The 13,525-nt window shown below is 48.0% G+C and overlaps 1 protein-coding gene across 1 annotated transcript; it reads left to right on the plus strand.

The window, feature by feature from the left end:
* Positions 1-11,313: 11,313 nt before the first annotated feature.
* LOC132665211 (SEC14-like protein 6) lies at positions 11,314-12,666 on the plus strand. Its single transcript, XM_060611966.1, has 6 exons — positions 11,314-11,351; positions 11,577-11,682; positions 11,759-11,898; positions 11,990-12,159; positions 12,400-12,512; positions 12,607-12,666. The coding sequence occupies exons 1-6, from the start codon at positions 11,314-11,316 to the stop codon at positions 12,664-12,666; spliced, it is 627 nt and encodes a 208-aa protein (XP_060467949.1).
* The last annotated feature ends 859 nt before the right edge of the window (positions 12,667-13,525 follow it).

The raw sequence follows: 13,525 nt of genomic DNA on the forward strand, positions 1-13,525 counted from the left end.
GGGGCCCTGGGTGGGAGGTGACTGAGGATGGGGGGACCCGCAAGAGAGCATGGCGGGTACCTGAGAGTGTCTGTGGGACAGAGCCCAGTGACGTGACGGGGTTTGATGTGCACCTGTTACATGCTGAAGCCCTGAGTGGTTGAAGGACTCCCATGATTTACCAAGACCTGGAAGAGCGTGTGTGTGTGTGTGATCATCCTGGGGCTATTCCAGTCACTTACTCCAGTTGAACATTGGTTATGTGCCCAGCGTTGGGCTAAGTGGGTTGGTTATCTCAGTTCATCTTCGTCAAAACTTAGCAACGTGGGAACTGTTATTTTCTCATGCCAGAGATGAGGAAGGGAGCTCAGAGAAAGTCATTTGGCCAAGATCACACAGCAAGTAAGTGGTAGGACTGGAACAGAGGCCGGGAAGGATGGTGTGTGCAGCCAGATTTGAGACAGTCCAAGTGGGGTGTGTGTGTGTGTGTGTGTGTGTGTGTGTGGTGTGTGACAGGGAGTACTTGGTGTAGCACTGAGCAGCAAGCCCCGGGCCCAGGCTGAGTTCCTTGTGTAATCTCATTAATCCTCACAATCACCCTTTGCAGTAGGCACAGTTACCATCCCATGTTACAGATGTGGGAATTGACATTCTGAGTGACAGCAAAAGGGACTTTCCCGAGATCTTGCAGGTACACATTAGACCCAAAACTAAACCTTCTTCTCCCTGGGACCCCAGATGCCTTGCCTCAATGCCTGTGCACCCTGTCCCTGTTTACCCCATCTCTCCACTGACCACTCCAGGCTGCCTCACCATCTGCTTGTACTCCACCCTGCCCAGGCTCTGGGTTTCCCCCTCCCACCCTGGGGTTCAGTTTAATTAATCCAAAAAAAATTGGTATTTATCAGATAGCTGCTGTGCCCCCCAGCCCTGAGCTGGCCCTGAGCATACAACAGTCAGCAAGTTGATCCCTGCCCTCCTGGAGCTCAGGTCCAGAGACAAAGATAGAGGCCAAGCAATCAAGTCACATTGAGTATGACCAACCAAGGCGGGGATGCATCAGTTCTAACCATCTGTCTCCCTCGGCCTCCCCAGGGGGACAACAGCCCTTTCTGGGGCACGGGACTCTTAGATCTCTAACTAAGAGCCAGCAGCCAGACACGAAAGGCAGAAACCACAGCCAAGTGACTTTATTGGAGACCTGTCTGTACCAGGCTCCAAACCACATGCTTGCACACCTTATCTGAATATCTACAGCATCCCAGCTTTATAAACCAAAGCTCAGAGAGGTTAAGTGACCTACCCAAGGCCACACATCTAATTAGTGCCAGTACCACATTTCAAAGCCAGATTAGTCAACTCTTATCTTAACCCCTCCCTGAGTTTGAGTCACTGTTTCTCCTGGGAGCAAGTTTCTGGCCCAAACAGGCTGGGAAGAAGTTAGGGTGACCAGCTGTCTCAATTTCCTGGGACTGTCCCAGTTTTTGCACCAAAAGGTCTCACATCCCAGGAAACTCCTCAGTCCTGAGCAACAAGGATGGCTGCTCAGCCTGGAACAGTTTTGACCCCACCAGCCCCCAGGAGCTACTGTCTATACCTTCTTAAAGTTTCTTTGCAGCAAGCAATAAGCACATCTTTGAAGGCTTTAAATCATACGGAGAAAACTAAGCAGAAGAAAGAAAGAAAGAAAGAAAGAAAGAAAGAAAGAAAGAAAGAAAGAGAGAAAGAAAGAGTTATTATTGACTCCAGATTCATGAGATAATCCCCCTCCCTTTTTAGTAATCAAAAAGAGATGTGACTTAGTGCAATATGATAGTATCTTGGGTTTGTGGAACCCCATAATTTTATTTCATTGGACCTTTAGGGGCCTAAAACTGCCAATAATAATATTATATGTCATCAAATTATTTATTATTAATACTGGCACTTCTAAGCCCTTAGGGATCCAAGGAGAATAAATCTGGCAAATAATAGATGCCAAGAATATAAATTGTCCCATTAGCATTTACTATCTGCCTGATTTGTTTTACGAACATTATAGTTATTAACTCATTTATTAACATAATTAATATTTAACAATATGTAGTTGCCTGGTACTGAACAAGCACTCTGCACCATACAGGAACATGGACAATTCCCTTTGCTCTCCTGAGGAGGCAGCCAAGACTCAAAGAAGCTGAGTAACAAGCCCTACGGTCACTCAGCCAGGCAGCCATAGAGGCAGGATGCAAACCCAGGTCTGTCAGACACCAAGGCTGGTGTTTGCAGGCTCCAGACCTTCAGTGCCATTCCAGCCGGCCATCTCAGCCTCAGGACCGAGGTTTTTTCCATGGTTGAAAATGTATGAGGTCTTCGAGGGGCTCAGCAGCTCGTAGCTCTCAGGAACCAACCTGCTCTAGCCACACCTGGCAGCAGAGAGCGCCATGGTGCCAAATTTAGTCTCAGCCTGTCAAGACATTCCCAGCAGCGGGGGCTGGGGGCACCCACAGTTAGAGCTGGGCCTAAAAGCGAAAGCCAGGGTGAGGGTCATGCTGTTCCCTGGGAGAAATTCAGTGGAACTCCCTGTTCCTCTCTGTTATGGGATGAATTGTATCCCCTAAAAAGATATGTTGAAGTCCTAACCCCCAGTTCCCTATGACTGATCTTATTTGGAAATAAGGTCTTTGTACATGTAATCAAGTTAAGATGAAGTCATTAGGGTGGGGGCTAATCCAATATGGCCATAGCTGGTGTTCTTAAAAGAAGTGGCAATGTCATGTGAAGATACAGACACACAGGGACAGTGCCACGTGAAGACAGGCAGAGATTGGCATGACGCAGTTATAAGCCAAAGGCTGATGGTGACCTCCAGAAGCTAAGAAGAGGCAATGAAGGATTCTACCCAGAGTCTCAGAGGGAACAAGGCCCTGCTGACACTTTGATTTTGGACTTCCAGCCTGCGGAACTGTGCAAGAATAAATTTCTGTTGTTTTAAGCCATCCAGTTTGTGTACTTTGTTACAGCAGCCTCAGGACACAAACACATTCTCTGTGCCCAGGGCCCTGCTCTGGGTCAAGCCTCTGCCCCTTACCTGGACTCCCTCCCCGGCTCCTTCCCCCAGGCTTGCTCCTGTGATCCACCCTTCACCTGCAACCAGAGGCCATCCTCTGCTCCGAGCCCTCCATGGTCCCCCTTTCCCTCGGGGAGAAGCCATGCAACTGCAAGCATCTGCGGCTTTGCACGTGCTGTTCCCTCTACTATAAGGCCCCTTTCCCACTGCAGGTCTAACACTGCTGAGTGTTTTCAAAGCAAGCTCTGCTGCCTCCTCTGGACATTCTCTGACAGCCTAGCCCTCAAGCTAGCCTGGGGCTTCTGGGCTCCCCCATCTCAGTCCTGCTCACTCAGGGCCACAACTATGGATACGTTTGTCTGCGAGGCCCCGATGGTATGCTCCTCCAGGACAGGATCTTTGTTTGTCTTAACACAATCAGCCTCTAGTGCCCAGTCCATTGCCTGGCACACAGTTGGTTTTCAATAAATATTGAAAGAGGAAAGAAAGAAAGAAAGAAAGAAAGAAAGAAAGAAAGAAAGAACATAGCGATAAAGGAAAGAAGGAAGGAAGGAAGAGAGGAAAGAAGGAAAGGAGGGAAGGTGGAAGAGAAGAAGCAGAAAAGGGAAGGCAGGGAGTGCCTGGGTGGCTCAGTCGGTTAAGTGTCTGACTTTGGCACAGGTCATGATCTCATGATTTTGTGAGTTCAAGCCCCACTTCAGGAGAGCTCCGCTCCAAGCTCCTCACTCTCTCTCCCTCTCTCTCTGCCCCTCACTCACGTTAGTCCCTGCTGGGACTGAGCTCTGCTTTATATCCTTGGTTACCCTCCCTGTATACCTGCCTCCCATGTTTGGTCTCACTACCCCCATTGCCCTACTTGGGTTTTCCAGGATCACCTCTGGAATAAACTCCCTACACTGGAACCCTTGTCTCAGGGTCTGCCTCTGGGTGAACAAGACTAAGACAAGTACCTACTGTGTGAAAGACCCCCTGCACACAGCATGATCTTGTTACCTGACCGAAGTAGGTCCGCTCCTTGGTGAGCTATAGGAAGAGACTACACCAGGTGGCCTTGCTTCTCAAAGTTATCTTTAATAAGAAGATCACAGGGAATAATTCCCAAAGCAGTGACTCCCTGAACAGGAGTAAACAGGCTCCTTTTATTAGGGTTTGGGGTGAATATTCAGAAAGAGATTTTAACATTATAATGAAGCTATCTGTTGGGCATTTAATCACCTGCGTAGGCATGGTCCTCAGATGTGTCTTTTCCTGTTCCAGAAATTTGTCAGTTTCCAAAAGATGAAATTGACAGTTAGGCAGAAGCTTCCAGGAATTTCCTGAGTTTAGGGAGTCAGGGGGTCTTGCCAGTAACAGTCTCATGTGTCCTTGTCTTGGGCTCTGGCTTTCTGCTTGTCCAGAGGGTATGGAGGCAGACTATAGCCAGGAGTCCCCCATCACCCATCACCGTTCACCCAAAGGTCAGGCTGTACATTCACCTGCTGGGTCTGGACCTGGGGCGTCTCTCCTCACCCTGAAGCCACGTGCCCTAACAGCTGTTTGAATCATGGACAGTTGCACCTGATACATCAGGTGGTAGATGGAGGCTGGGACAATTTGGGACACAATGACAATGGGTTCCAGGCCTTTGTTGGGGGTGAGCAGAGGCCAACCCAGCTCAAGGAGGCATCTGATGGGACCATAGGAGTAGAGAGTGGGGAACTGAGGCAGGATGGACAGCAGCCCCTATGTATGTGTGTGACAACAGATGGTGTCCTTCCAACACACCCACATCAACACCGTGGGGAAAGCATCACTGTCCTCATTTTACAAATGACTTTTTGAACCCAGGGCAGCAAGTCTAGGGGTCAGTGCCTCAGGCATCTAGCAAGGAATGGGCCCTACAAGTCACCTTGAGGTAGAGAATAGAAGCCCGGCAGGAAGGGGCTGTCTCTCTGGGGAGGGGCAGGCATGGCAGGCTGCCACTGGGTAAAAGACAGGAGGTCTGGAGGAGGTCACAGGGCAGGACCTGGACCCCAGACCAGAAACTCAGACGCCAGCCTGGCCACCTTGTGTTACGGGAGAAGACTTTAGGCCAGGTAAGTTGGTTTCTTCTTCTGGCCTACACTGTCCTCAGTTTCTTCTTCTGTCCCAGAAAAGGCAGCACCCAAGGCCCCTGAAGTCACTCTGAGCTCTATAGCTCTGGGTTTCTTCCCAACTCTGAGAGTCTTGGTGGCCAGAGGCCACACCAGTGCTATCCATTAGAAATATAGCACAAATCACAAATGCAAGACAAATGTGTCATTTCAAATTTTCTACTAGCCACATTCAAAAAAGTAAAAAGAAACCAGTGACATAAATTCAATAATATATTTTATTTAACCTGATACAGTCAAATTATTATCATTTCAATATGTAATCAATATAGAAATTATTACTGAGATTTTTTGGGGGGTGGGTACCAAGTCTTTGGAATCCTATGTGTATTTTGTGTATGTCATACTCATAGCAGATTTCAGTTTGGACCAGCCACATCGAGTGGCTCATATTGGATGGCACAGGTAAGGACTGCTAGCCCTGTGAGGGGAGCCTGGCATGGCAGGTCACAACCTTTAGCTGTGACTAGGAAGCAGGAGCAGGTGTGAGTTTTCGTCTCTAGACTGTGAGGAGTATCTCATAGGATCTTAGGGTCCTTCCCTTGTGGTTGCTAATGGCATGTGTGGGCTCCAGTGAAATTCACACACTTCCATGAACATTGAGGGAGTGACTGGGCAGTGGAGGTCCCGACTCCCGCCCTCGAAGTGTTCCATCAGAAAGAGGGCATATTCCTCCCAGGCCAGGAATAAATCCTGTTACAAGACAGCTGGGGTCAAGAATTGGGTCCAGATCTCATCTGAGCAAATCAAGTCACAAGTTCAAGCCTCAGTTTCCTCACCTGGGGAATGGGTATAAAAGCAGTATCATGTCAGGGTTAATTTAATGCTTAGTCCAGAGCCAAACACTCCTTTGTGTCCTTGAAGACAAAGGTTAACAGCTCATTTGGGGTAGGGGGCCCAGAGAAAGTCCTTTGAACCCTCTTTTAGAAGCTGAGGAAACTGGGACCCGGAGAAAGAGGAAGTGACCCAATCAAGGCCACACTGGAGCTGCTGACTTCTTGTCCAGTGCTCTTTCGCCACCAGATTCATCACTATTGAAGTTTGTCTTTGGCCCACAGTCAGCAACCAACTCTTGGGCTTGCCTGTGGAAGATCCTCTCCCAGGCTAGGTCAAACTGCCCTTCACTCAGGCCTGGACAATGGGCTCTGGGCCAGATGTGTGATCTGGCTCCCAACTCTGCTACTTGCTGGCTGTGTGATGATGGTCGTGCAAATTGCATGACCTCTTTGAGCCTCAGATTCCATGTAGCACCACAATCTGCTCTGAAGATGGGGATTACAGGTGTAAAGAGGGCCCCTCCCTGCCCCTATAGACCTGAGGGAAGAGTCTGGCACATAACCCCAAACTGCATTTAATCCACATTTAATCCTTTCTGAAGCTTTGGGAAACTGGCTTGTTATTATCCCATTTCACAGAAGGAGAAAGCTAATGCCTGACTTGACCCAAGACTTGGCTCCTCCAGCAGGAATGGGTCCTCTCCTAAGGGCAGGTGAGATCTGAAGGCCTGAGGGGTGCTGGCACTACAGAGCACCTCTGACCTTGGTCTTTCCCAATCTGTCCCTCATTCTGGGATAATATCCAGGATGTGCTATCTGTCCTGCCCACCCTGATGACTACTCCTTCCTACTCTGGCTCAAAGTGAGGATGGAGGGTGGAGTGGGATGAGGTCAAGGGTAAAAAGAGGAGTGTATTGTGTATCTATTGCTACATCTACATCTGTTATAACAAGTTACTCCAAAACATAGCCATTTATTTAAAACAACCATAAACATTTCTTATCTCCCAGTGTCTGTGGTCAGGAATTATGGTAGAGCTGACTTGTTCCGGCTCAGGGTCTCCATTGTTACAGGTGAGATGTCAGCCAGCACTGCAGTCGTCTGAAGGGTCAACATCATTCCTGCAATATCCTCTTGATTACACAGGTCAGCCCTGCTTGGTGTCAGAGGGGACTGAACAAGGCCATGAAAACCAGGAGTTGTGGATCATTTGGAACCATTTTGGAGGTGACTACCGCAAGGAGTAATAATAATTACTGCTATCTTTTGAGGACTTATTCTGTGCCAAGCACTGAGGAAGATAATTTTTGTTTATTGTCATATATTGTTGTTTTGTATTATTTTGGTTCTGGTTTTGGTTTTGCTTGTTTGTTGTTTTTTTTTTGCACAACAACCCAGTGAGGAAGATACTATTATCAGCCCCATTTTTCATTGGAGGTAACTGGCTCAGAGAGGTTAAACCACTTGATTAAAGTCACTCAGCCATCAAGTGGCAAAGCCAGGTCAGTCTGATGTTAGAGGCCAATTGTTTAACATCCTCCCAGAGAAAGAGTTTGGAGAAAAGGATAGGGAAGAGGTTTGCTCTTGAGATATACATTGGAATCCCAGGAATCTGAATGCACACAAAGGAAACCCCTTGTCCATGGCCCTGAGAATGTGGCAGGAGTTCTTGGACTCCTTCTCCATAGGATAGGGCTGGAATCACTTTTGGCTGCTGCGAGGAAGCCAATATAAGCCATTTGATGGTCACACATACCCCAACTATTGCTGAGTACACAAAAATTCCCATCCCCTAATGGAGCAAGCATGCATGGAATACTTAATATGTGATGAACAGCTTTTGTAAATCTTTGAGGGCCACTTGCCTCTGAATGTAGTCTAGTTTATACAAGTTATGACACTTTCTCAGCACAAAGCCTTTGCTCGGACAGTTCCCTCCACCCACAATGCCCCTCAGACAGCCACCAAATCAGAAAAGAATCCCTCCTGGAGTCCTAAAGACCCAGTCTAATCCCATCCATGCCTCTTACTAGCTGGGTGGAACCCAGGACAGGTGACTGAGGTCTCAGTTTCCTCGTCTGTTCATGAGAAACTAGACTCTCTTGTCTGCCCACCAGGTCCATGTGAAGTCAATGCAGTGATCAATGCTGGGGCTCTGCAGACCAAGTGAAACCACTCAGTTCTCATCAGCCAGGGGCACTTAGCAGAAGTGCTGCAGAAGCAGGAGTGTGAGCCCAGAGGAACAATTCTGGCTCCAAGAGAGCCAGGGGATCACTGCAGCAGCTGGGGTTGGCCCTGGGGCGAAGGACTGGGTTGCCAGCCTATAGGGACTGCTAAGAAAGACCTGATTTGCATTTGTTTCTAACATCCATGTTTTTCTGATTATGATATCAGGGCACGCTTATCATGGAAAATCTGGAAAGTGTAGATAAAGAGAAGCACCATGAGGGTTATAGAAATAACCTGTAATCCCACCATCACCATTATATATTTACATATAATTATTTTTTCACACAATTGAGTTCCTACATTATATACTGTTTTGTTCACTGCTAATTTCAGGAACCTCTCTCCAAGTCATTAAAAAATTTCTTTTTCCCAGGGCGCCTGGGTGGCTCAGTCTGTTGAGAGTCTGACTCTTGATTTCAGCCCAGGTCATGATCTCAGGGTTTGTGAGATCGAGCCCTGCATCGGGCTCTGCGTCTGCCAGCGTGGAGCCTGTTTGGGATTCTCTCTCTCTCTGCTCCCCTCCCTCCCTCTTTCTCTCTCTCTCTCTTAAAAAAAAACTTTTTTTTAATCTTAAAAAAGATTTCTTCTCTAGTATAGTTATAAGGCTGCAGAATGTTCCAGTGGGTGACTCTATGTGATTGATTTAAATGCTCCCTTCCTGGAAGCCCGACTTTCAGTTGGACAGAACTGGTTCCATCTGCTCCATGAACCTCTTGAATTATAAATTTGAGGACTGAAGAATGGCTGGCAATGGTGAAGTGCTCTATTGTCACGTTATTATTATTTTTTTTAAGTTTATGGGGCACCTGGGTGGCTCAGTTGGTTGAGCGTCCGACTTCGGCTCAGGTCATGATCTCGCAGTCTGTGAGTTCGAGCCCTGCGTCGGGCTCTGTGCTGCCAGCTCAGAGCCTGGAGCCTGCTTCAGATTCTGTGTCTCCCTCTCTCTCTGCCCCTCCCCCACTCATGCTCTGTCTCTCTGTCAAAAATAAATAAACATTAAAAAAAACATTTAAAAAAAATAAAGTTTAATTATACAGGGATATCTGAAAATATTCTCATTATAAAAAATCCAAACCTTTCTGATAACATTGAAGCCTCCTGAGCCCCCCAAAATAACCATTGTCACCAGTTTCTGTGTATCTTGCAGACTCTTTTCAATACATTTCCATGCATACACACAGAAATATGCATATAAATATACAAAATATAACATAGAATAGGAGTACCTGGGTGGTTCAGTTGGTTAAGCGTCTGATTTCAGCTCAGGTCATGATCTCGTGGTTCGTGAGTTTGAGTCCCATGTCAGGCTCTGTGCTGACAGCTCAGAGCCTGGAGCCTGCCTCTAATCTGTGTCTCCCTCTCTCTCTGCCCCTCCCCCACTCGCACTCGATCTCTCTTTCAAAAAAAAAACATTAAAAAAATTTTTAAGAGTATAGATAGAATATAAACAATATAATAAAATAGAAATACCAAGAACACATGATTTAATATATTATAAGAATTATTCTGCAACTTGCTCTTTTTATTAGATAATACATATGGCTTCCAGATTTGTCCATCTGAGAATGTTTTAATACAACTTGTCCTTTTTAATGATTGTATAGTATTTCACAGGGTAGAGGGGTCAGCATTTACATAACCAGCCCACTAGGGGTGGACATTCAGGTTGTTTCCAATGTTTCATTATTATGAACTCTTCAATGTGGAAAACCTACACACTTTCCTTACACAAATGTGAGTGTTTTTCTCAGGTGGATCTCAAGAGGTGGGGCCACTGGGTCATGGGCTGCCTTAACTGAGAGGTAAGAAAACTGCACTCTAACAGAGAAGGGAATGGCTCAAAGTCACAGGTTGGTGACTGTGGAGATGTGACCTTTTGGGTTATCCACCTTATGGTTTTTTTTTTAAGTTTATTTATTAATTTTAGAGAGAGAGTGTGTGTGCATGCACAAGTAGGGGAGGGGCAGAGAGAGAGGGAGAGATAGAATCCCAAGCAAGATCTGTGTTGCTGTCAATGCAGAGTCCAGTGCGGGGCTCGATCCCATGAACCATGAGATCATGACCTGAGCCAAAATCAAGAGTCAGACCCTTAACCAACTGAATTACCCAGGTGTCCCTCCTCCTTATGTATTTTAAGTCATTCACAGTCTGAACCAGTAGTTCTCAAAGTGTGGTCCTGGAACCCTGAGGGCTCCCAAGACCCTTTCAGGGGGCCCTCAAGGTCTAAACTATTTTCATAATAATATCTAGATGTTATTTGCCTTTTTCACTCTCATCCTCTCATGTATATACACCAGAGTTTCCCAGAGGCTACATGATGTGTGATGACATTCTTGCTCTGAATCTAAGGGACTGCATTGGGTTTCTTTTATCACTGGTGTGGTAAGAATTTTTCTTTATGCTAATTGATGTTTTAATTTTTTGTTTATTTATTGCCTCCTGGTATCTCTTGCCCATTTTCTAGAAAAGTATTTTTGCTATTGATTTATAAGTGCTCTTTACTTATTAAGTGCATTGACCTTTTCTGTCATATTTGTGGCATGTTCCCCAGTTTGTAGTTTTCCTGCTATCTTTGGCTTTTGACTTTGTGTTATGTTACATTCATGGGGCTTTTCCTTTGGTTTCTCCATTGCTTTTATGTTTCAGTAGTTCATACCTATTGTAGGATACGTTAGATACTTTCCTCTGCTTTTTTTTTTTTAAGTTTGTTTTGAGAGAGAGAGACCACATGAGCATGAGGGAGGGGCAGAGAGGGAGGGAGAGAGAGAGAATCCCAAGTAGGCTCTGAACCATCAGCGAGGTGCCCAGTGTGGGACTTGAACTCATGAACCATGAGATGATTACCTGAGCCGAAATCAAGAGTCAGATGCTTAACTGACTGTGCCACCCAGGTGACCCTACCTCTGCTTTCTTCTACTTTGTTCCTACAATAACATTCCTTTGTCTATGGACCACCATTGGCTATCTCAGAGCAGCTTGTGGGAGAACTGACACAAGCTTGTCCCCAGTTCTGGGGGTGCTGGAGCTGTAGATGCTGAGGGGAGAGGCTGATTGGAAGTTCAGTTTCTAAGGGAAAGGAAGCCCAGGTCAGAGATAGCCCCTCCTCGGCTTTGGGTTCCACGAGGCGCTAGTCTGAGTCCCTACTAAGATGGCCAAGGGGCCAACACCTGGACAGATGAGGGCAGGGTGCTGGGTCTAGAGGGGCAGGCCTGGGGGCAGGAACTGGTCAACACAGGTGCATATGGTAAACCCCCAGCCTAGATCTACAGTCTCTTAGCTTCTTCCCCTAAGGGCACCAGAAGCATGCCAGGGATAGGAAGCAGTATGCCACAGGAAAGCACTGGGCTTGGCGTCTCTTGCCTCTTTCAAGCCTTCCTGAGACCCCACAGGTCCCCTCTCCTCCTCCCACAGGCAATGGAAGCAGGAGCTGCCAAAGTTCATCAGCCCTGAGCAGCTGCCCGTGGAGTTTGGGGGGACCATGACTGATCCTGATGGCAACCCCAAGTGCCTGACCAAGGTACCCCGTGCCCAGAGGGTGAGAAGGGAGGGCTGATGGCTGGGGTCAGTGCTCACTCAGCAGCCCTCACCCACAGATCAACTATGGGAGTGAGGTGCCCAAGAGCTACTACCTGCGCAACCAGGTGAGGATGCAGTATGAGCACAAGATGACGGTGGCCCGAGGCTCCTTCGTGCAGCTGGAGAACGAAATCCTGTTCCCGGGCTGTGTGCTCAGGTAGGGATGGCGGCCACTCCACACCTGGGCCCGGCTGGGAGCGGCCCGGAGCCCCAGCGGGTGGTCATTAATAGGGCCCTGTCCCCTGCAGGTGGCAGTTCGCATCACATGGGGCAGACATCGGCTTCGGGGTTTTCCTGAAGACCAAGACGGGTGAGCGGAAGCGGGCGGGGGAGATGGTGGAGGTGCTCCCCATCCGGCGCTACAAAGCCCACCTGGTACCTGAGGACGGGAGCCTCGCCTGCCTCAAGGCTGGCATCTGTCAGTATTGGCAGCGAACAGCTCCACTAGGAGCTGGGGGGCTGGAGGCAGGCGCCTCAAGGTGCATCCAGGCTTTGCCACGTGGGGGCCCCTGGCTCCGGTGGATACAATGTATAGCCGGCTTCAGGCTCTCAGTCATGACAATGGCTCCCTGGTCTGGGTCCTGGTACAAGGATTTACACCATGGAGGATGAGGTCCTGGGTGGGTCACCCTGTCTGAATGTCTGTCTCTCAATGCAGATGTCTTGAGGTTTGATAACACTTACAGCCTAGTTCATTCCAAACACATCAACTCCACTGTGGAGGTGCTGCTCACTGACCAAACCTTTGTGAAGAAGACGGAGAGATCCTGGGCAAACCTTGTGGCTCCCACAGGCTCCCCTTTGATCTCTGGGTCCACAGTGAATTCACAGCCTTCCCTGGCCAGACCCCCTCCAACCTCCCCAGGGATGGGAATCCTACAACAGCTGCTCCCAGCCCATCTGTCACAGTGGGTCTGCGTCTTAGGACCGTGTCACTGCTGGGACCGTGTCCCGGTGGCCAGACAGCCACAGCGAAGCAACCAAAACACTCTATCCTCCTGGGACCTCAGGCTCAGTGAAAACTCTAGGCTCTTTTCTATGAGCCAATACCAAGTCATGAGTTACTGTTCTAACACTTGAGGTATAGTAAGACCAACAGATCTGGAAAGAATTGCCGTTGAAAAGATAATTTATTACTCACAGTTCCCAAGAGGAGGAGATGGAAATGCCAAGCCACAGAGAGCCACATGGAGAAATCGACAAATGGAAGAAATGTCAGGGTTCCTCATGAGGTAGAGGGGGAGAGGAACAGGGCGGGAGTTTTAGTTATGGTTTTCCCTGGAAGGAATGGGTGTGGCAGGGAAATCATTAGGATTAGCTAGTTTGCATAATGTCAGCAGGCTCTGGGGCATAGGGACTGCCCTAGGTAATAGGGTGATCAGGGCAAGGAAATAGTGTGGCCCTAAGTGCTAGAGCCAGCACTGGAGGTGGTTGGAGTGTAGGCTCTGTATTAGTTGGTTTGCATTTGAAAAGCGCAATCCTGGGTGAGTTGTTTGCTATCTCTAGGAACTGGCTATCCCTGGGAGACACAGTTCCTCCCCGGGTCAGCAAGGCCCCAGATGTCAGAGCATCAGAATATAGAAAATAGAAGACAAGGTTGATACAGTTAATACAGAAGACAAGGCAATACAGCAATCACCACTCTGAATTGAAATTCAGCCTCAGGGGCACCTGGGTGGCTCAGTGGGCTTAGCTTCCAACTTTGGCTCAGGTCATATCTCATGGTTCCTGAGTTCGGGCCCCACATAGGGCTGACTGCTGTCAACCTGTCAACGTTAGAGCCC

The sequence above is a fragment of the Panthera onca genome, chromosome D3, assembly GCF_046562875.1.
Source record: "Panthera onca isolate mPanOnc1 chromosome D3, mPanOnc1 haplotype 2, whole genome shotgun sequence".
NCBI classification, from domain to species: domain Eukaryota; kingdom Metazoa; phylum Chordata; class Mammalia; order Carnivora; family Felidae; genus Panthera; species Panthera onca.

What these genes read in the sequence shown, in the direction of transcription:
- LOC132665211 (XM_060611966.1), top strand. Translation starts at nt 11,314, where the DNA reads ATGGCCAAGGGGCCAACACCTGGACAGATGAGGGCAGG. An exon ending in ACCCCAAGTGCCTGACCAAG is followed by an intron (nt 11,683 to 11,758) that starts GTACCCCGTGCC and finishes CCTCACCCACAG; the next exon opens with ATCAACTATGGGAGTGAGGT. An exon ending in CTGCCTCAAGGCTGGCATCT is followed by an intron (nt 12,160 to 12,399) that starts GTCAGTATTGGC and finishes CTCTCAATGCAG; the next exon opens with ATGTCTTGAGGTTTGATAAC.